At 42.7% G+C, this 22,220-nt stretch overlaps 1 protein-coding gene across 2 annotated transcripts in view; it reads right to left on the minus strand.

Moving 5' to 3' along the window:
* The window catches only part of cdc14ab (cell division cycle 14Ab), a 231,351-nt gene that overhangs the window by 6,403 nt on the left and 202,728 nt on the right, over nt 1–22,220 (minus strand). Inside the window, exons 14-16 of one of the 2 annotated variants that reach the window (XM_070887251.1) lie at nt 17,202–17,327; nt 15,243–15,555; nt 299–2,312 (exon numbers count right to left, since the gene is read on the minus strand). In XM_070887251.1, the coding sequence (XP_070743352.1) occupies nt 2,283–2,312; nt 15,243–15,555; nt 17,202–17,327 (469 nt within the window). In that variant the 3' untranslated portion in view covers nt 299–2,282. Of the gene's footprint in view, nt 1–298; nt 2,313–15,242; nt 15,556–17,201; nt 17,328–22,220 lie in introns of those variants that run through there. The other variant, XM_070887250.1, reaches the window with a different exon arrangement.

Genomic DNA, 22,220 nt, shown 5'->3' on the forward strand with positions numbered 1-22,220 from the left:
TGGAACCAAGGCAGGTAGATGGAGTTAAGATACAGATCAGTCATGATCTAACTGAATGGCGGAATAGGCTCGAGGGACCGAGTGGCCTACTCCAGTTCTTATTAGTCAAGCAGTTAGAAAGGATGCATTAAATTATATGATTATACATTAATATTGCAATTTATCTCTAGCCAGCTCAACCTAAACAATGACATTTTACACAGTTGCCAACAATATATGTTGCTGATGAAGCAGTAAAAGCAAACACAGGACACATTTACTTAATATTTGAAATGAAACTTTTAATTATTTGCGTACAATTAAAAAAAAAGGAATACTGGCCGACAGTTAGGAAGTTAAGCATAAACATTTTAAAAACTCCTTCATACACGACATGAAAAATATATGCGCTTTTAAGCTCTATATCTTCCAAACATATCTTTTCAAGAGGTAGAATCTTGACAATACATTTCTGCTGCCCACATGTACTGTTAAAATGTACAACCATCATTTCAAACAGCAAACCGATTACAATTTGAGAAAGTATTCTATAAACAAACTCTCCACAATGATTCCTTTGACAGCTGCAATTATATTAAAATAGTTTTAATATATTGATAACACTACAAACAAGATTTTGCTCGAGTTCATTTACAAAATATTTCTTTAAAACACTTAGATATTGTTAAAAATCAAAGGCTTTGCCTTACACATCCCAACTGACCATCTGATTGGTTTAAAACATCAGTTTACTGTATTTTCTTAAGTATCTTTACAAATAGCTGCATCACTTTATCAATTAAAGTCATTTATTTCTGAATATGGACATTTCATTTATAAACGATTATTGAAAAAATATTATACAATCCTGTCAAAAACAACTTTCATATTCTGAATTATACAATTCAAGAAGGGAGGATTAAAGAAAGTTATTCTTGAATTATATTGCCATTACCTGAATGGTACCTTTACTAAAGCACTGAAATGTTAATACATTACAACATCTGGGATGAACAGGCCAAGCTCGAAACTTGTATTTGGATAGCAAATATATATCTATCAAAGTGAAAAATAATTGAAATTTTATAAAACTGGCCTTGGAACCAAAAATAAATCTAAACTGACTTTGCATACAAGTGTCACATTTCACACCTTACACCTGTACATTTACATTTTGTCTTGTGATTTTTATATTATAACTGCAGAGTTCAAAACACTACCAGGTCTTACCCTTTAAGATCTCAGTTGTAAAATCAGCTTATTTCTTTAAAAGTTGTAAATAGCTGTCTTTTGTAATTAAAATGTAATTATTTCAAAAATCTCAACATGTTATATTTTGTGTTCTAATTCCAGTGCTCTCCTAAAAATATTAGAATAGAATAAACCTTCACTGTAATTTCTTACCATGTAATTTGGGATCATGGTTTATGATGCTCAGATTTAATTTTATTTCCTACTCTGTCTCCCATCCTTCCTTCCATTCCAATGCCTCTGATCACTAGGTTTCCCTTACATAGCCTGAAGGTTGCAGCAGTTTGGACAATGCACTCTCTCACAGCCACTATTAATGCTTCTGTAAGCTGCTCACAGTGCTTCTCCAGGCACAAGATGGGCATATTGTTGATATACAATACTCCATTAATCAACTTGGCCAGAACTGGTGATAATCATCTAATATGAGCACAGAGAAATGCAGATGATAGCTGAAACTGGAACTCAAACTTATATCTCCTGGGGTTGAGAAATTAAGTCTCCACTGCTGTAGCTACTGGGTTGCCATTTATAGCTGTGAAAGAGGTACAGAACTATCTCTCTCTCTACATGCCTCTTGTGATTATTTTTTTAAATGGCTCATTAGAGGTAACAAAAGCATTGTAGAAGATTACCATATTTCCAAAGCTCAACTTTTGTTTATGATGTCGCAGGGTTCTTTATAAGAACCCAAAGTTATAAAGTCTTGCCTTACTTGCAGCTATTCAGCTGCCAGGCATCACTTATTAACTCATTAGTTAAATTCCCATAAATAACAGCGCAGCAAAAAATAGAATTGGTCATTAACTGGAATCTTGTAGTTTAAGCAATACTTTGATTTATCAGCTCCCAATACTTGATGCAAGCTGCAGTCATGAAGGCAGAAAAGTCCTTCTCAAAGTATTGCCCATGCAATGCAGCAATTACTGGCCCTTTACAAATCCTTAAACATTAAGGTTGCCTAGTTTCTAGCCCAGGAATATTAGTCTCCACTTCAGTTTCTTTGCTTTTTCAGCCACAATGTTTTCCATTTTCAGCGAAGTAGTGATGATTTAGTACTGAACATATTCAGACTGAAGTGACTGGAAGAGAAAAATAACCTCAGCTAAGAACATTTAAATTAATATTGGATGTTACAAGAAAATGTAAAAGCAGCCGACGGGTATTCCAACAAAACCAATGTACTGTACATAAAAAACAGAAGCAGCCAACTCTTCGAATAAACATCAAGAATTTTAGCAGCTCTCCTTATTGCTCAGTGAGTAGTTAGACCAAGAAGGTCCAAGGTTTGATCCCTGGTGTTGTTAACTCTCAGCCAGGTTAAGTGGTAGGGGTGCTGTAGAGCCTCAGTGCCCTGAATGGAATTATTGACAAAGAGGGCAGGGGAATTAGAGAAGGGGGAATAGTTCCGAGAGTCATTTAGCATTCTCCGCTGGAGGTGCGAAACGATAGATGTTTGGGAAGGAAAAGATAGGACTCAGCTTTGATATCCCCACAATCAAATAACCGAGTGATACTCAGCATCCAGTTTCAGATGGCTGCTTAGGTACTCTGCGGGGTACCTGACAACTGTGGAATCAAATCCCAGCAAGGAGTCAATATCTTCAGCAGAGAATGGGAAAGGAAGACAAATTAGAAGGGGGAGGGGCAAGACAGAATACTAATTAAGTGGATCTAGTTAATTTAGTTGCATTTACTAGTTATGTACATCCTTTGTAATTAAATCTAAATATGAGCAATTAGAAATTCACTGCATTTTTACAGTATTTCTAAACTGCACACCATCAGACTCATTAATGACCAAAACTTAACTGCCTCTTAAACAGGAACAGTTTTGCTTTGCTTCAGTATAGTCTTCCCTCATTCATTGAATGCAGTTCATCCTCCAAGCACAAGCAAATACATTTACAAAATCTTACAAAAAAATAAGCATTTTTTTAATCTAATGCATAATGGATTATTTATTTCTTGCTGGTAACAGCACACAGGATTTAAAATTGGTTAGTGCTCCCTGTCTCTGTAAGCTGCAGAGTATAAACAATATTGTGGTGACATGCTGAAGGTATTAGTATGTGCTGGAGGCTGTTCCTTTGGGAAACACCATAGTAAAATATGCTAATATCTGTTGAGTACAGAAACAATAGTGTCAGTCCGTCCAGCAGTATTTCAGATAGCTGTCTGCACAAGAGTTAATCTTCTGCAATCGAAGGTTGATCAGTGGTTGACTTCTCAGAAAGGGGTCGTTATTCAACTCACCATTCCACGTGATTAAAACGATCCCCATGGATGTCAAAGACAAACATTTAACTAATTGCTATATCCAAGGTAAAGATGTGAGTCAGATCGTGAAGGGGAGGATGATTATTTGTAGTCCCTTTGAAGGACAAGCTCTGTAGCCAGGAGCTTCTGATTGTGCACTTATACTTGGCTACCTGCATTCAGTTCACGAAGGCCATCAGGTGTGCATAAGAACATAAGAAATAGGAGCAGGAGTAGGCCATTTGGCCCCTTGTGCCTGCTCCGCCATTTAATAAGATCATGTCTGATCTGATCTTTGGCTCAGCTCCACTTCCCTGCCCGCTCCCCATAACCCTTCACTCCCTTATCGGTCAAAAATCTGTCTATTTCCACCTTAAATATATTCAATGACCCAGCCTCCACAGCTCTCTGGGGCAGAGAATTCCACAGATTTATGACCCTCAGAGAAGAAATTCCTTCTCATCTCAGTTCTAAATGGGCAACCCCTTGTCAAGTACAAATCTACAAAGAGCTACATTTATAGCAACCGTTTTACACTGGCCAATTTTATGTTGAGGGTTAGCACAAGAGTCTTTAACATGGAGAGTTTTTAAATTACCGCAAGTGTTTCATTTCATATAAATGCAAGTCTTTTTTCTTTTTCATAGAATGATACAGCACAGATCATCAATTGTATTGGGTGCGTTCATTTGCAGGTTTATGTTCAATAAAACTTGTCTAGTTTTATAGACTGAAGCACAGTCTGGTGAAGGTTATTCTTCTGGCGACCAGTCAAGGACCACATGAGATGGCACAAGTAAACCATAGTACAGTTACAAGGGTTCATTGTTTGACCTCTGGGTTTTGCTAAGCTATTGTTCATTTAAAGTCACACAATGGCTTGCAGGGGCGCAAAGTGTGCTCATGGGAATGGGCAGTGATGCTGAACAGAAGGAAAATAGCTAATGCAAAAACCCAAACATGTAACACAAAGCATGAGAACCATTACAATAAAGATAGATAATTAACATACCTACTATTCTCTTACATATAAATGAATTCTACTGAATTAGTACAGCGACTGGTAGGTGGGAAAATTGAGCCCAATTGGAACCACAGAAATAAGCCAACAGATGACAATACTTTGTGAAAGTGTTAGCCAACTCTACGTAACTGCTATGCAGATAGAGCGGAGAGAAACTCTTCACCTATTTAGCAGTGAGGTGGCTATGGAGTAAGTAGAATGAGTCTTCACCTGTAGATATTGATTATTGAAATTAATCCTATATCGCATTTAATTCGATATTGTTTGGTAATGGATTTATCCAAGGTTTATTGCCAAACAAACCAAAAGGCTGTCTCAACTTTGTCATTCTTAAGTCCTGGAAGGAAGTTCTTAGTACAGGAAGCAAAGATTCGACCAAGAAAATAGTACCTTCTATGGGGCCAAGTTTCCACCGACCCTTAGAACGGCGCACCTCCGTGAGGTCCGACGACTTTCTGGAACAAAAAGCGCGCCTAATCCTTACTGTGGTATTCTCCACGCTCATCAGGCCTCCTTCGGACTCGGTGGAGCGCAGCAGAACCAGCAGGGGGCGGAGCCAGGTCCCGGCTCTGAAAACAATGCCGGGACCTCTGCCAATGCGGCTAGAGTGCGCGCGCGTGTGCAGTAGGTCCTCGCCCCCAGATTCTGTGCGCGTGTGCTGCAGGCTGTGTGGGAGGGGCCAGAAGCACGCCGCCCTGAGCCCTGGCCTAATGGGCTCCCCGCCGTGACCTGTGAGGGAGCATACGGCAATGTCAGTCATCGGAAAACAGAAAGCCAAACAAGAAAGGGAGAAGGAGCTGGCAAAAGTGACCATCAAGAAGGAAGATGACTGAGGCCATTGAGTGTTCCTTGGGACTGTCTCGGAGATGTTCCGGTGGGGTGGGGGTGGGGGTGGGGGTGGGGGTGGGGGTGGAAAGCAAAGAGATTGGGGGTAGGAAAGCAAAGAGATTGGGGGTAGGAAAGCAAAGAGATTGGGGGTAGGAAAGCAAAGAGATTGGGGGTAGGAAAGCAAAGAGATTGGGGGTAGGAAAGCAAAGAGATTGGGGGTAGGAAAGCAAAGAGATTGGGGGGCAAGACGCAAATAGGATAAGGACCTGGGCAGGCTCGTATGTTTAACGTTGCCCTCTCCTCTCCCCCCTCCCTCCTCTCACCCCCTCCTCCTCCTCCCCACCCCTCCATCTCCTCTTCCCCACCCCTCCATCTCCTCTTCTCCTCCTCTTCTTCCCCCCTCCTCCTCCTCTTCTTCCCCCCCTTCTCCTCCTCTCCCCTCCTCTTCTTCCCCCCTCCACCCCCCCTCCTCTTCTTCCCCCTCTTTCCCCCCCTCCTCTCCTTCCTCTTCTTCCCCTCCTCCCCCCTCTTCTTGCCCCTCTTCTTCCCCCCCCTCCTCTTCTTTCCCCCTCTTCTTCCCCCTCCTCCTCCTCCTCTCCCTTCCTCTTCTTCCCTCTCCCTTCCTCTTCTTCCCCCTCCTCCTCTTCTTCTTCCCCCCTTCTACCCCTCTTCTTCCCCCCCTTCTACTCCTCCTCTTCTTCCCCCTCATTCTCCTCCTCTTCTTCCCCTCCTCCTCCTCTTCTTCCCCCCCTCCTCCTCCTCTTCTTCTTCCCCCCCTCCTCCTCCTCTTCTTCCCCCCCTCCTCCTCTTCTTCTTCTTTCCCCCCCTCCTCCTCTTCTTCTTCCCCCTCCTCTTCTTCCCCCCCTCCTCCTCCTCTTCTTCCCCCCCCTCCTCCTCCTCCTCTTCTTCTTCCCCCCCCCTCCTCCTCCTCTTCTTTCCCCCCCCCCTCCTCCTCCTCTCACCTTCTCTCCCCCCCCGCTCCTCCTCTCCCACTCCTCGGCGGCCCGCTGCCTTCCCTTCACAAAGATAGGACTTCTATTTTTTATCTGTTATTGATTGATTGCTTATTACTTTGGTCTTGGTGATTTAGGTGCAGAGTTCCTTCTATTTTTTATTTGTTAATTAATTGCTTATTACTTTTTGTGCTTTGTTTAGTGCTTTGTAAGTCTTGGTGCTTTCCTTGTATTTTTTATTTGTTATTGAATGCTTATTTTTGTGCTTTGTTTAGTGCTTAGAGCTTTAAATGTACTTATGCTTCTTTAATGTTGTTGTGAAGGTATTTAGTGCTTTGGAAAATCCTCTAACTTCCCTTCCCTCCCCCCCGCCCCCTCCCCTCCCCCATCTCTGGCTACCTGCGCCTGATTCCTAAAGTGTCCACAAGGTTTTTCTGAGCATACAAAAGTGGACACATACGCTGGCCTAAGTTAGTTTGGAGTAACTATTGGCTGTCTAAACTTGCTTAAATGGCCAAAACAGGCATAAGTGGCTGGTAACGCTCCCTTTTGAAAAGAAAACTGAACTAAAAAGAAACTAAACTAACTCACTGAAACTGGAGCAAACTAAATGTGGAGAATTGCGATTTTTAAGATACTCCAAAAAAAACTAGTTGCTCCAAAAAAATAGGAGCAACTCCTGTGGAAATTTGGCCCCTATTAAAGTAAGTATACAGGGGAAAGTAATACCTGGACCCTTTCCAGTGACAAATTAGCACAAAAGTTCAAAAACTCGTCAGAGATGGTCGCAGTATGCATCCAAATGTTAGATGATACTGGAAGTGGGGCCTTCAATGACAGACAGATATTTCACGCTCTGCACTGAGTTCGTTTTGAAAGTGAGGAAATACAAAGAACTCGGACATGACCTGACAAAGTTTAAGTCTCAAGTAGACATTACCGAATGAGTGAAAGGTTTCATTCCATATTGTAATAGGTCTAATGTATAAAGTAGTGTTGTCCAATACATTAGCCACTAGCCACATGGTGAATTGGGAATCCAGATGTGGTTAACTGTACGTTTGATGCATGTGCACTTTAACCTTTTTGTGCATTTGTTGACACAAAGCAGAGTGCGAGTGTGTTCTTTGGTCATAAGAACATAAAAACATAAGAATTAGGAACAGGAGTAGGCCATCTAGCCCCTCGAGCCTGCTCCACCATTCAACAAGATCATGGCTGATCTGGCCGTGGACTCAGCTCCACTTACCCGCCCGCTCCCCGTAACCTTTAATTCCCTTATTGGTTAAAAATCTATCTATCTGTGATTTGAATACATTCAATGAGCTAGTCTCAACTGCTTCCTTGGGCAGAGAATTCCACAGATTTACAACCCTCTGGGAGAAGAAATTCCTTCTCAACTCGGTTTTAAATTGGCTCCCGTGTATTTTGAGGCTGTGCCCCCTAGTTCTAGTCTCCCCTACCAGTGGAAACAACCTCTCTGCCTCTTCTTGTCTATCCCTTTCATTATTTTAAATGTTTCTATAAGATCACCCCTCATCCTTCTGAACTCCAACGAGTAAAGACCCAGTCTACTCAATCTATCATCATAAGGTAACCCCCTCATCTCCGGAATCAGCTTAGTGAATCGTCTCTGTACCCCCTCCAAAGCTAGTATATCCTTCCTTAAGTAAGGTGACCAAAACTGCACGCAGTACTCCAGGTGCGGCCTCACCAATACCCTGTACAGTTTCAGCAGGACCTCCCTGCTTTTGTACTCCATCCCTCTCGCAATGAAGGCCAACATTCCATTTGCATTCCTGATTACCTGCTGCACCTGCAAACTAACTTTTTGGGATTCATGCACAAGGACGCCCAGGTCCCTCTGCACCGCAGCATGTTGTAATTTCTCCCCATTCAAATAATATTCCCTTGTACTGTTTTTTTCCCCCCCAAGGTGGATGACCTCACATTTTCCGACATTGTATTCCATCTGCCAAACCTTAGCCCATTCGCTTAACCTATCTAAATCTCTTTGCAGCCTCTCTGTGTCCTCTACACAACCCGCTTTCCCACTAATCTTTGTGTCATCTGCAAATTTTGTTACACTATACTCTGTCCCCTCTTCCAGGTCATCTATTATATTGTAAACAGTTGTGGTCCCAGCACCGATCCCTGTGGCACACCGCTAACCACCGATTTCCAACCCGAAAAGGACCTATTTATCCCGACTCTCTGCTGTCTGTTAGCCAGCTAAATCTCGATCCATGCTAATACATTTCCTCCTACTCCGCGTACCTTTATCTTCTGCAGTAACCTTTTGTGTGTCACCTTATCGAATGCCTTTTGGAAATCTAAATACACCACATCCATCGGTACACCTCTATCCACCATGCTCATTATATCCTCAAAGAATTCCAGTAAATTAGTTAAACATGATTTCCCCTTCATGAATCCATGTTGCGTCTGCTTGATTACACTATTCCTATCTAGATGTCCCACTATTTCTTCCTTAATGATAGCTTCAAGCATTTTCCCCACCACAGATGTTAAACTAACCGGCCTATAGTTACCTGTCTTTTGTCTGCCCCCTTTTTTTTTTAAAAACAGAGGCGTTACATTAGCTGCTTTCCAATCCGCTGGTACCTCCCCAGAGTCCAGAGAATTTTGGTAGATTATAACGAATGCATCTGCTATAACTTCCGCCATCTCTTTTAATACCCTGGGATGCATTTCATCAGGACCAGGGGACTTGTCTACCTTGAGTCCCATTAGCCTGTCCAGCACTACCACCCTAGTGATAGTGATTATCTCAAGGTCCTCCCTTCCCACATTCCCGTGACCAGCAATTTTTGCCATGGTTTGTGTGTCTTCCACTGTGAAGACCGAAGCAAAATAATTGTTTAAGGTCTCAGCCATTTCCACATTTCCCATTATTAAATCCCCCTTCTCATCTTCTAAGGGACCAACATTTACTTTAGTCACTCTTTTCCATTTTATATACTGGTAAAAGCTTTTACTATCTGTTTTTATGTTTTGCGCAAGTTTACTTTCGTAATCTATCTTTCCTTTCTTTATTGCTTTCTTAGTCATTCTTTGCTGTCATTTAAAATTTTCCCAATCTTCTAGTTTCCCACTAACCTTGGCCAACTTATACACATTGGTTTTTAATTTGATACTCTCCTTTATTTCCTTGGTTATCCACGGCTGGTTATCCCTTCTCTTACCGCCCTTCTTTTTCACTGGAGTATATTTTTGTTGAGCACTATGAAAGAGCTCCTTAAAAGTCCTCCACTGTTCCTCAATTGTGCTACCGTTTAGTCTGTGTTCCCAGTCTATTTTAGCCAACTCTGCCCTCATCCCACTGTAGTCCCCTTTGTTTAAGCACAGTACGCTCGTTTGAGACACTACTTCCTCACCCTCAATCTGTATTACAAATTCAACCATACTGTGATCACTCATTCCGAGAGGATCTTTTACTAGGAGATCGTTTATTATTCCTGTCTCGTTACACAGGACCAGATCTAAGATAGCTTGCTCTCTTGTAGGTTCTGTAACATACTGTTCTAAGAAACAATCCCGTATGCATTCTATGAATTCCTCCTCAAGGCTACCCCGTGCGATTTGATTTGACCAATCGATATGTAGGTTAAAATCCCCCATGGTTACTGCTGTTCCTTTTTCACATGCCTCCATTATTCCCTTGATTATTGTCCGCCCCACCGTGAAGTTATTATTTGGGGGCCTATAAACTACGTCCACCAGTGACTTTTTCCCCTTACTATCTCTAATCTCCACCCACAATGGTTCAACATTTTGTTCATTAGAGCCAATATCATCTCACAACTACCCTGATATCATCCTTTATTAACAGAGCTACCACCCCATCTCCTTTCCCTTCTTGTCTATCTTTCCGAATTGTCAGATACCCCTGTATGTTTAATTCCCAGTCTTGGCCACCCTGCAACCACGTTTCTGTAATGGCCACCAAATCATACCCATTTGTAATGATTTGTGCCGTCAACTCATTTACTTTATTTCGAATGCTGCGTGCGTTTAGGTAGAGTGTTTTAATACTAGTTTTTTAAAAACCTAGTTTGGTCGCTGTGTGGGTTTTACTTTCTTGGTTATTGCTTGTTGGTTTTCTGCTAAAATGGTGGGTACCATATGGAAATACTGGCATCGTTGACGGAAAGGAGAGCTGACATCGTAGTCACTTTGATCAATTGGAATAATCCCTCCAGGCCAGCAGAAGAAAGCCAGTACAACCAATAAGGAACAGCTCCTACAGGGCACGTCATGGCAAAGGGCAAGCTATTCTTGTTCTGTAGTTTCTTTTTATCCATCTTAATTGTTGTAATATCCCTCTTGATCTTTTCTATTAGTGCTATTTCCGTGGTTAGCTTCTTCAATGAAAACTGAGGCAATGCATCAATTCAGTATCGCTGCCATGTCAATTTCATATCTTGCTCATCGCTTAGTAGCCCTATTCTTATCTTAATTTTGCTTTTGTTACTTATATGCCTACAGAGCAGGTTATTTATTTTTATAATCCTTTGATATTTTCATGTTATATTTCCTCTGTCTTAAGTTCATTATATTTCATTTTATCGTCGTCCCCTTTGTTGTTTGAGTATGCCTTTTTCTTTAGATTCAATTTTATCCTCACCTCTATTTATCCACTGCATCTCATGCGTGGTTAGTTTTTTCTCATTTTTAGTGCAATATATTTCTCCTGAACCCTACCGATCTCTCATTTAAATATTGCCCACTGTTGTTCAACTTCTGCCAATATTTGTCTCCAGTTTACTTTCCTTAGCTCTATTTGCATTCGATCACTTTGGTTTTTGATCTACAGGTATCTATCTTTCTCTCAATCATTACCTTAAGCCTCATCATATTGTGTTCACGACACCTTTGATGTTCTCCCCGTTTACATCTCTTATCTGCTCCACTTCATTTCCCATTACTAGGTCCAGTAGTGCTTCTTGTACATTGGGTAAGAAGAATCCTGTTCACACTTAAAAACTCAATCCCTTCTCTCCTTTCACTCCCTCTCCTTGCTAGTTTATTTGGGAGAAAATGAAATCCTCTCTGACTATGATTCTGCCTATCTGTCCCATACTTTGATAATTTAAAACATTTCTATTATCTGCATTGTTCCAATAAAAGAGAGACCCAGTTTTTCCAAGTCTTTCTCCATTTTTGATTTCCTCAGACCAGATAGCATCCTAGTGAAGCAGCATTGTACCCTCTCAATACACTTTTTAATAGTGTGAAGACCAATACAGTACTCTAAGGCCTTTAGCTTTTATATAGGCTCATCATTACCTCTTGGTTTTTATATTCTGTATCGAGAGTTAAAACCTTGAATTCTATTAGCATTTTTTAAACAGCCTTGCAAAGCCACGGTGCTGCCTTTAATGTTCTGTGAATCGGTAACCCCAAATCTCTGCTCTTTCATAGCATCAAGCCTACTTCTAGTATAATGACTGCTCTTATTTTTATTTTTTTAACCAAAATGCAATACCTCACACTTACAGACATTGATTTCCATCTATCATTTTTTAGCTCATCTTATCAAAATCAATTTGCAGTTTATTTTTGTGTCTTCTAAAGAACTAAAATAATATTTTGGTATCATCTGCAAATTTCGGCAGCACTCCCTCGATGCCTACATTCATCCATTGATATACATAGTAGCCTGGAGTTTCTGCAAGCGTCACTATCGGGTAAATGACTGAATTTAAACGAATTACTGCAACAGGAGAAACACCTGGGTCAAGGGCTTCAACTGATTGCTGGGCACTGTAGGCCAGGTGATTAACGCTGAATTCACGTGAGCACAGGTGCCTGTGTTCCCAAGGTTCTGGGCTCAATGTGATGAAACCCACAATCATTGGAAATTCACCTTTCCACCTTGGGTGCGTGGCTAATATTATGGGCGGGTGAATTCGAGTGAAGGGACTTTTGAGCCAGCATAAAACATCACGTCAAGTGGTTGAGTGTAAGGCACGCTTAAAATCCCACAATGTATGGAAATTTTCATTTGATTCCGCCCAGATTAAGCTGCTAGCTAGGCAGAGATCATGCAGAAACTCCAGGCCAGAACAGAAGTGGTCCCAGAACTGAAGCCTGAGATATATCACAACCCACTTCCAGTCACTGAGTTTCTCAATTCCTACTCGAACAGAGGCTGTAATGCATGAAATGTGAAGGAGAAGCATCTTCACAAATAACATTTTCAAAGCCTAGTAAGTTACTAGATATAAATGATAAATGGCAAGTGGAATTTTGTTTCCAGTGGAAATATTCTGCTGCTCATAATGGTGACAAAGAACAGAGGTGTCAAGCCATAAACCTTATACACAGTCAATGTGTTCACTGAGGCATATGAAAGCATGGGCCGTACGCGTAACATCCGTAAGACAAAGGTCCTCCACCAGCTTGTCACCACCGCACAGCACTGCCCTCCAATCATCAAGATCCACGGCGCGGCCCTGGACAACGTGGACCATTTTCCATATCTCGGCAGTCTCTTATCAACAAAGGCAGACATTGATGCAGAGATTCAACATCGCCTCCAGTGCATCAGTGCAGCCTTCAGCCGTCTGAGGAAAAGAGTGTTTGAAGACCAGGCCCTCAAATCTACCACCAAGCTCATAGTCTACAGGGCTGTAGTAATACCCGCCCTCCTGTATGGATCTGAGGTATAGACGATGTATAGAAGGCACCTCAAGTCGCTGGAGATATATCACCAACGATGTCTCCGCAAGATCCTGCAAATCCCCTGGGAGGACAGGCGCACCAACATCAGTGTCCTCGACCAGGCTAACATTCCCAGTATTGAAGCACTGACCACACTCGATCAGCTTCGCTGGGCAGGCCACATAGTTCGCATGCCAGATACGAGAATCCCTAAGCAAATGCTTTATGCGGAGCTCCTTCATGGTAAACGAGCCAAAGGAGGACGTTATAAGGACACCCTCAAAGCCTTCCTGGTAAAGTGCGACATCACCACTGACACCTGGGAGACCCTGGCCGAAGACCGCCCGAGGTGGAGAAAGTACATCCGGGAGGACGTTGAGCTCTTCGAGTCTCAACGCAAAGAGCACGAAGAAGCCAAGCACAGGCAGCGGAAGGAGCGCGCGGTAAACCAGCCCCTCCGACCCCTTCCCTCGACGAATGTCTGTCCCACCTGTAACAGGTTCTGTGGCTCTTGTATCGGACTGTTCAGCCATCAAAGAACTCACTTTGGGAGTGAAAGTAAGTCCGCCTCGATTCCGAGGGACTGCCTAAGATGATGATACACAGAGGCGACCATAGATCACATGTCTACCATGAGGTTGAAGGCTTAAAACATATGAATAATGAATTGTTTTTTATTTCTGGAATAAGAATGAACGAGGAAGAAAAATGTCTGCAAAGCAAGAAAAAACATGATCCAGAACATGTGTGAAATTAATTAAACATCTACATGACATTCTAGTACAGGTTGAGCGTCCGAAACCTGGAGTTCCGAAATTCAGAATTTTCCTGAATCAGGACTGATCTGCGGCGGGGTTGTCCGGAATCCAGAAACTGTTCCGAAATCCGGACCCGCCAGCCCCCCGCTACCCCCTCCCCCCCAACTGCTCGGCCGCCGCCCAGACCTCTCCCCCGACCCCGCCTTCCCCTTGCCTCGGCCCAGGCATTTCTGGATTCGGGACGTCGGAAAGACGTTCCGAAATCCGGAAATACCTGAAATCTAGAATGGCCTCAGTCCCGAGGTTTCCGGATTTCGGATGCTCTATCTGTAATCAACCATTGGTTGCATCTTAATCTGTAGTAATGTTGCATTTAATCTTGGGAACAACTTTCCACACCGCCATGAACTGACAAACTGACTACCCCATATTTTATATATTAGTAGTACATATGGAATGATTTGAAGATAACATTATACTTTGGGGGTTCAAGATTGTCAAAGTGTTCAAGCAGTTTGAAGTAATTAATCCAAGATTTGATTACTGCCTTATAATCACTCTGGCAACCATAGTTCCCTGAAAAATGAGTTGCATACATTTTCTTTCAATCAGAACTACATCTGCAGGAGACAGCTCAAAACAGTGTAAGGACAATTTAATGCAAGATATTTATTTTTTTCTTGAATTGAATAGGTCTCTGCAAACCTATTTGCATCCAGTTAGCACATTTAGACTGTCATGCTTGATCTTCAATGTGAAAAGATGATTGTCTAAAACAGCTTCTCGATGGAAGAATGTACAACACAAATATCGCAATTAAATTATGAGTACTGCCTGGATGCCTAACACTACCTGCAGTTATTCTGTTTAAAGAGAGAAAAGTATAATTTAATTGCCCTCTTATTAAAAATAAGTTCTGCAATACTGTGAAATAAAGCTACAACTGCAAATTAGAAATAATTGAAGCCAAGCAGAATAAACTGTCTAAGAGAAGTAAAACTATTAATTATTATCCTGAAACTCCCCTCACCAATTTTGTCCATTCACCCAAAGGCATCAACTCTTTACTGGGGTGTACTTACATAGATTTCAGGAGTCCTCCGATATCTCATCCATGTCCGAGCCTTGATGATGAGTGTTAGCAGGCTATTTGACTTCAGAGACATCACAGTGGTGCCTAATTCTGCCCTGACTGATATCCACACTTCCATCAGTAGTCAATGGACAATAATCAGGAGTGGACATTTTGGCCAATTATAGTACCCCTACTGCTGCTTTGGCTGATATCAGTTAACCCATCACAGACCTGGGAATTCTGACAAATATATTCCTTATAAAATTTTGATGTAAGCAATTTTTAAAAATCCTCAATACAATTATGTTTGATGCAGTGAGCACTGGCATAGCCAGTCCACATACAAGATCCCATTCTACCTCAATAAATGGCAAAATGATAAACGCCCTTTATAACAGCTTGGAAAGCGCAAGAGCACGTAAACTTACGGGGTGTGAGCGGCTTAGGTATCGCATGGTGGCAGGACCGAGGCCACTGCAGGTGGATCTACAGCTGTAATCATCCATCGGGCTGGTATTGATGGGGACATTGCAGGTCGTGCCACTGTTGCATTTGCTGTGGTAGTTGTTGTTCAGTTCATGGCAATATCTCGCAGAAAGCTGCGAGCTTCTATGCAGTTGGTTGGCGGAATACCCAGATGATAAACTTGTCCTAGGAGTTGATGTCACAACCTTCTCAATTTCATCAGGGGTAGCATAGAGATTCCCTAGTGAATTGCCTAGCCTGGAGTTTATGGAGTAGCTAAATGGAAAACAGACAATGGGGAAACAGGACATAATGTACATGGAAAAAAGACATGCAATTATGATGAAACAAAAATGCCATGCACATGGAAAAAATTTTAAAATATACTTTTGCATGCCAAGAAGTGGTGTAATTAAATTTATTCATCAACATTTTAGGATCTTAAAAATATTCAAGTTCAATAACTATACATACAGATCACTATGTACATTTTAGATGTTAAATCTTACCATTTAACTGTCACATTACGACAACTCACATTAGAAATGCGGTTTCTAGAAAACCGCAATGACAGCCATTCATGCATTAAGATCTACAGTTAGTCAAAGTAAATCCATCTTGTAATAAAACTGTTGCAACTTGCATGAGCAACATTTAAGGGAAAAACAAAGTTTAGACATTTAAAAACATACCCTAAAGGTGTTTTGGATTTTATTTTTCCAATTTTCCTTAATACTCACCGAAAAGATGGGTTCACTGCTGAGTTTAATACAGCAAGTGTTTACAAATTGCAAGCTGAAAAAAACTGAACTACACTTCCAGAATGTTACACCTGTATATATGATTAATTCCGAAAGTGCATTTCATTTTTTAAATATACAGTATGTGGGGAGCGGGCGGGGAGGTTGAGAAAGGGAAAACCAGATCACTGAAGGTCTCTGTAGGGGTAGTGCCAATAAGTAATCTTCCCCATCACATTTGGCCAATTTCCCTACAAATAGATCAGGAACAACACACAACCTTCACCGCCCCCCCCCCCCCCCCTATAAAGAGGTTGCACAAATCCAAGACTACTTGTGCACAAATTTTGTATCAGAACATGTTTATACAAATCTTGCCCACACAATAGTAACCATACTTCAAAGTAATTTATTGTATGTGACGTACTTTGAGATGTTGAGATGCCATTAGGTGCTGTCAATATAAAAATATATCAATATGGATGTTTAGACAATAGCAAAAAATGCACAGTGACAGGAGTGATTGAAAAATGTACTGGAAACTATTTGAACCAAGGCTGGGATTGTAATTTATTCTCCTGGTGCTTTTCTTTCTTTCCTATTTATCTTCAATGGAGTCTAATTACACAGGAATTTTCTGTCCTCTGGTACCTTGCCAAAGTAGCCTCACTGCATGTGAGTCTTGATGAATATGGGCTGTCAATTTGTCACTTGGACTATTGCAGCTCAACTCAATTATGCCTTAACCTGGTATTCACAGAGTCACAGGACAGCATTGGGAGTAGGAATTCTGACTTCTCAATTCAAGGTAAAATGTTGTGCCTCGCCACTACATTCATGATTGGGTGGGTAGATCATAGAGACCAGAGATTGAACCTGAAATCTTTCTTCTCCATTTGTCTCATCTCTGGCTGGTGCATAACCCAGTGCTACACCAATATTCCACAGTAACAAATCTTTAAGCAGCAAAAATATTTCTAAAGCACTTAAAAGAGCAAAGCTGAATGTCATGGACCAAACATACATTTTTCCGGGTAAGAAAAAAAAATTCAACATAGACTGAAAGTAAATTTAATTGTATTTAGATAAAGGGAAGACAGAATGTTTTTAATTTCTGTGTTAATTAATTAAACGTTTGAGACTATTTTTAAAAAGGTAATCTCTATGAACAAAAAACTTCACCTTTTTAGATTACTGTTCATGGGCATGGAACTTCTGCTAATTCTTCTAGGACTTGCGTAATTCATTGAGATCTTTGAAGATTTCAGAGGGGACATTGATCCTTGGCCAGTACTTGAAGTGTTGCCTCTGTTAAAACATGGCCAAAAAGTTAAACAGCCTTGAATTACCACAATAAAGCACAGAGCAGACAATACTTGCCATATGATTCAATGTGCTAATTTTCGAAAACTAAACTTAAGGATGACTCACATCTTCATAATAAAGTAACCATTACAAGAACAAAAAGTGTTTTCCTGTAAAATTGTTGAATCATATTTTCAAATGTTCCAACAATGCAGCAATAAAAATCATGTGAAAGGTGAAAGTCAATCTGGTGACAGCATTACATGGAATTTTCAAACATCTAATGTGCGCTTGAGGCAGAGCCATTAGCACTATTAAAATGTGGTTGAGCCAATAGTTTATCACAATAATTTACATGTTTAAAAATAGACACTGATTATCCGGTCATTATCACATTGCTGTTTGTGGGACCTTGCTGTGCGCACATTGGCTGCTGCGTTTCCTACATTATAACAGTGACTACACTTCAAAAGTATCCAGATGTTAGCAATTTCAGCAGAACTCAACTGAAATAAAAAGATAATCTTTCAGTAGAAGATAACAGGATCACACAGAAGTAATCTCCAACTAACAGACCAGAAACTAGTGGGAAAAACAAACAAAATACATTACAAAGAGTAGTAAAAAGGCAGCATGAGCTTCTGCTTTACTATGCAGCAAACTCATCATATCTGTACGGGCTGAGAAAGCCAGTGAATGAAGCCAAAACTATTCTTCTGTTACCTCCTTTAAAAAAAATGTTCCTGGGATGTGGGCGTCGCTGGCATGGCCAGCATTTATTACCCATCCCCAATTGCCTTCATGGTGGTGGTGGTGAGCCACCTTCTTGAACCGCTGCAGTCCTTGTGGTGAAGGTACTCCCACAGTCCTGTTAGGGAGGGAGTTCCAGAATTTTGACCCAGCAACGATGAAGGAATGGCAATATATTTCCAAGTTAGGATGGCGCACAACTTGGAAGGGAACTTGGTGTTCCTATGTGCCTGCTGCCATTGTCTTTCTCGGTGGTAGAAGTCAAGGGTTTGGGAGGTGCTGCCAAAGAAGCCTTGGTGAGTTGTTACAGTGCATCTTGTAGATGGTACACACTGCAGCCATGGTGCAGGGAGTGAATGTTTAAGGTGATGGATGAGGTGCCAATCAAGCGGGCTGCTTTGTCCTGGATGGTGTCGAGCATCTCGAGTGGTGTTGGAGTTGCACTCTTCAATGCAAGTGGAGAATATTCCATCACGCTCCTGACTTGTGCCTTGTAGATGGTGAAAAGGCTTTGGGGAGTCCGGAGGAGAGACATTTGCCACAGAATACCCAGCCTCTGAACTCGTCTTGTAGCCACAGTATTTATGTGGCTGGTCCAGTTAAGTTTCTGGGCAATGGTGACCACCCTCCAGGATGTTGATGATGGGGGATTCGGTGATGGTAATACCTTTGAATGTCAAGGGGCTGTGGTAGACTCTCGTTTGTTGGAGATATTGCCCGGCACTTGTGTGGCTCAAATATTACTTGCTACTCCTGAATGTCATCCAGGTTTTGCTGCATTCAGGCATGGACTGCTTCATTATATAAGTAGTTGCGAAGGGAGCTGAACACTGCAATCATCAGCGAGCATCCCCACTTCTGACCTTATGACGGAGGGAAAGCCACTGATGAAGCAGCTGAAGATGGTTGGGCCTAGGACACGGCCCTGAGGGACTCCTGCAGCAATGTCCTGGGGCTGAGATGATTGACCTCCAACAACTACAACTATCTTCCTTTGTGTTAGATCTGTCTCCAGCCAGTGAAGAGTTTTCCCCCAGATTTCCATTGACTTCAATTTTACTAGGGCTCCTTGATGCTAAACTCAGTAAAATGCTACCTTGATTTCAAGGGCAGTCACTCACAGTTCACCTCTGGAATTCAGCTCTTTGGTCCACGTTTGGACCAAGGCTGTAATGAGGTCAGGAGCCAAATGGTTCTGGTGAAACCCAAACTGAGCATTGGTGAGTAAGTGCCGCCTGATAGCACTGTTGATGGCACCTTCCATCACTTTGCTGATGATTGAGAGTAGACTGATGGGGCGGTGATTGGTCGGATTGGATTTGTCCAGCTTTTTGTGGACAGGACATACCTGGGCAGTTTTCCACGTTGTCAAGTAGATGTTAGTGTTGTTGCTGTACTGGAACAGCTTGGCTAGAGGTGTGGCTAGTTCTGGAGCACAAGTCTTCAGCATGACAGCCGGGATCTTTTCACGGGCCACAGCCTTCGCTGTATCCAATGTGGTCAGCCGTTTCTTGATATCAATTGGAGTGAATCGAATTGGCTGAAGACTGGTTTCTGTGATGGTGGGGATCTCAGGAGGAGGCCGTTATGAATCATCCACTCGGCACTTTTGGCTGAAGATGGTTACAAACACATCATTCTTGTCTTTTGCACTCATGTGCTGGGCTCCACTATCATTGAGGATGGGGATATTCATGAAGCCTCCTCCTGCAGTTAGTTGTTAAATTGTCCATCTCAATTCACGACTGGATGTGGCAGGACTGCAGAGCTTTGATCTGATCCGTTGGTTGTGGGATTGCTTAGATCTGTCTATAGCATGCTGCTTCCGCTGTTCAGCATGCATGTAGTCCTGCATTGCAGCTTCCCCAAGTTGGCACCTCATTTTTTTTTTAGGTAAACCTGGTGCTCTCTTGGCATGTTTTTCTGCACTCCTTATTGAACTAGGGTTGGTTCCCTGGCTTGATGGTAATGGTAGAGTGAGGGATATGCCGGTCCATGAGGTTACAGATTGTGGTGGAACACATTCTGCTTGCTGCTGATGGCCCACAGTGCCTCATGCAGGACCAGTTTTGAGCTGCTAGAAAAGTGCCACAGCACAATGGAGGGCGTCCTCACCTCAGAAAACCTGATTTTTGTCTCCACAAGGACTGTGCGCTTGTCACTGCTACCAATGCTTCCATGGACAGATGCATCTGCGACAGGTAGATTGATGAGGACGAGGTCAACACAAGAACAGAAGAAATAGGAACAGGAGTAGGCCATACGGCCCCTCGAGCCTGCTCCACCATTTAATACGATCATTGTTGATCTGATCATGGACTCGGGTCCACTTCCCTGCCCGCTCCCCATAACCCCTTATTGGTTTAGAAACTGTCTATCTCTGTCTTAAAGTTATTCAATGTCCCGGCTTCCATAGCTCTCTGAGGCAGCGAATTCCACAGATTCACAATTCTCTGAGAGGAGAAATTACTCCTCATCTCAGTTTTAAATGGGCGGCCCCTTATTCTAAGATTATGCCCCCTAGTTCTAGTCTCCCCCATCAGTGGAAACATTCTCTCTACATCCACCTTGTCAAGCCCCCTCATAATCTTACACGTTTCGATAAGATCACCACTCATTCTTCTGAATTCCAATGAGTAGAGGCCCAACCTCCTCAACCTTTCCTCATAAGTCAATCCCCTCATCTCTGGAATCAACCTATTGAACCTTCTTTGAACTGCCTCCAAAGCAAGTATATCCTTTCGTAAATATGGAGACCAAAACTGACCGCAGTATTCCAGGTGTAGCCTCACCAATACCCTGTATAACTGCAGCAAGACTTCCCTGCTTTTATGCTCCATCCCCTTTGCAATAAAGGATAAGATTCCATTGGCCTTCCTGAACACTTGCTGTACCTGCATACTAACCTTTTATGTTTCATGCACAAGTATCCCCAGATCCTGCTGTACTGCAGCACTTTGCAATTTTTCTCCATTTAAATAATAACTTGCTCAATGATCTCATCGGGTGGGCAGATCAGTGGCAAATGGAATTCAATTCAAGTAGGTTTTTCCTTTGTGTTGGTTCTCTCACCACCTGCTGCAGTCCTAGTCTGGAAGCTATGTCCTTCAGGACTCGGCCAGCTCGGTCAGTAGTGGTCCTCTGTGATGGACATTGAAGACCCCCACCCAGAGCACATTCTGTGCCCTTGCTACCCTCAGTGCTTCTTCCAAGTGGTGTTCAACATAGGAGTACAGGTGCAGCGTCCAAAATCCTGAGTACCGGGCCTCGCCGCACCGCCACCCAACCTCGGGCTTCACCTCACCGCCGCTGCCCGCCCGAACACCACCTCTTCGGCGGGGCGCTGCCCGATCAACTCCTCTTCGGCGGGGCCCTGCCTGAACACCTCCACGGTGGCGGATCCCACCCGAACACTTCCACGGCGGCGGGGCCCTGCCCGAACACCTCATCACCCGGTGACCCGAATAGCTCTTCGACGAGCAGCCCCCCTCCACCCCCCCCTTTCTGATGTTCCGAAATTGGAAATACCCGAACCTGGACTTGGGTGTTTCCGGATTCGTGATGTCAGACAGACGTTCCAAAGTCCGGTAAAAAGCTAAATCCGGAATAGCCTCGGTCCCGAATTCTGGACGCTGCACCTGTACTGATTCATCAGCAGAGGGAGGGTGGTAGGTGGTAATCAGCAGGAGGTTTCCTTGCCCATGCTTGACCTGAAGCCTAGAGACTTCAAGGGTCCAGAGTCAATTTTGAGAACTCCCAAGGCCACTCCCTCCTAACTGTATACCACTGTGCTGTCACCTCTGGTGGGTCTGTCCTGCTGGTGGGACACGACATAACCCAGGGATGGTGATGGTGATGGAGGAATCTGGGACATTGGATGAAAGGTATGATTTTGTGAGTATGATTGTTTTAGGTTGTTGCTTGACTAGTCTGTGGGAAAGCTCTCCCAATTTTGGCACAAGTCCCCAGAGGTTAGTGAGGAGGACTTTTCAGGGTTGATTGAGCTGGGTGTGTCACTGTCGTGTCCGAAGCCGGTGATGAGGTCGATGCTGGGTGGTCCGTCCGGTTTTATTCTTATTGTTTTTTGTAGTGTTTGTGTACAACTGAGTGGCTTGCTAGGCCATTTCAGAGGGCAGTTAAGAATCA

The sequence above is a fragment of the Pristiophorus japonicus genome, chromosome 8 (assembly GCF_044704955.1).
Source record: "Pristiophorus japonicus isolate sPriJap1 chromosome 8, sPriJap1.hap1, whole genome shotgun sequence".
In the NCBI taxonomy this organism is placed as follows: domain Eukaryota; kingdom Metazoa; phylum Chordata; class Chondrichthyes; family Pristiophoridae; genus Pristiophorus; species Pristiophorus japonicus.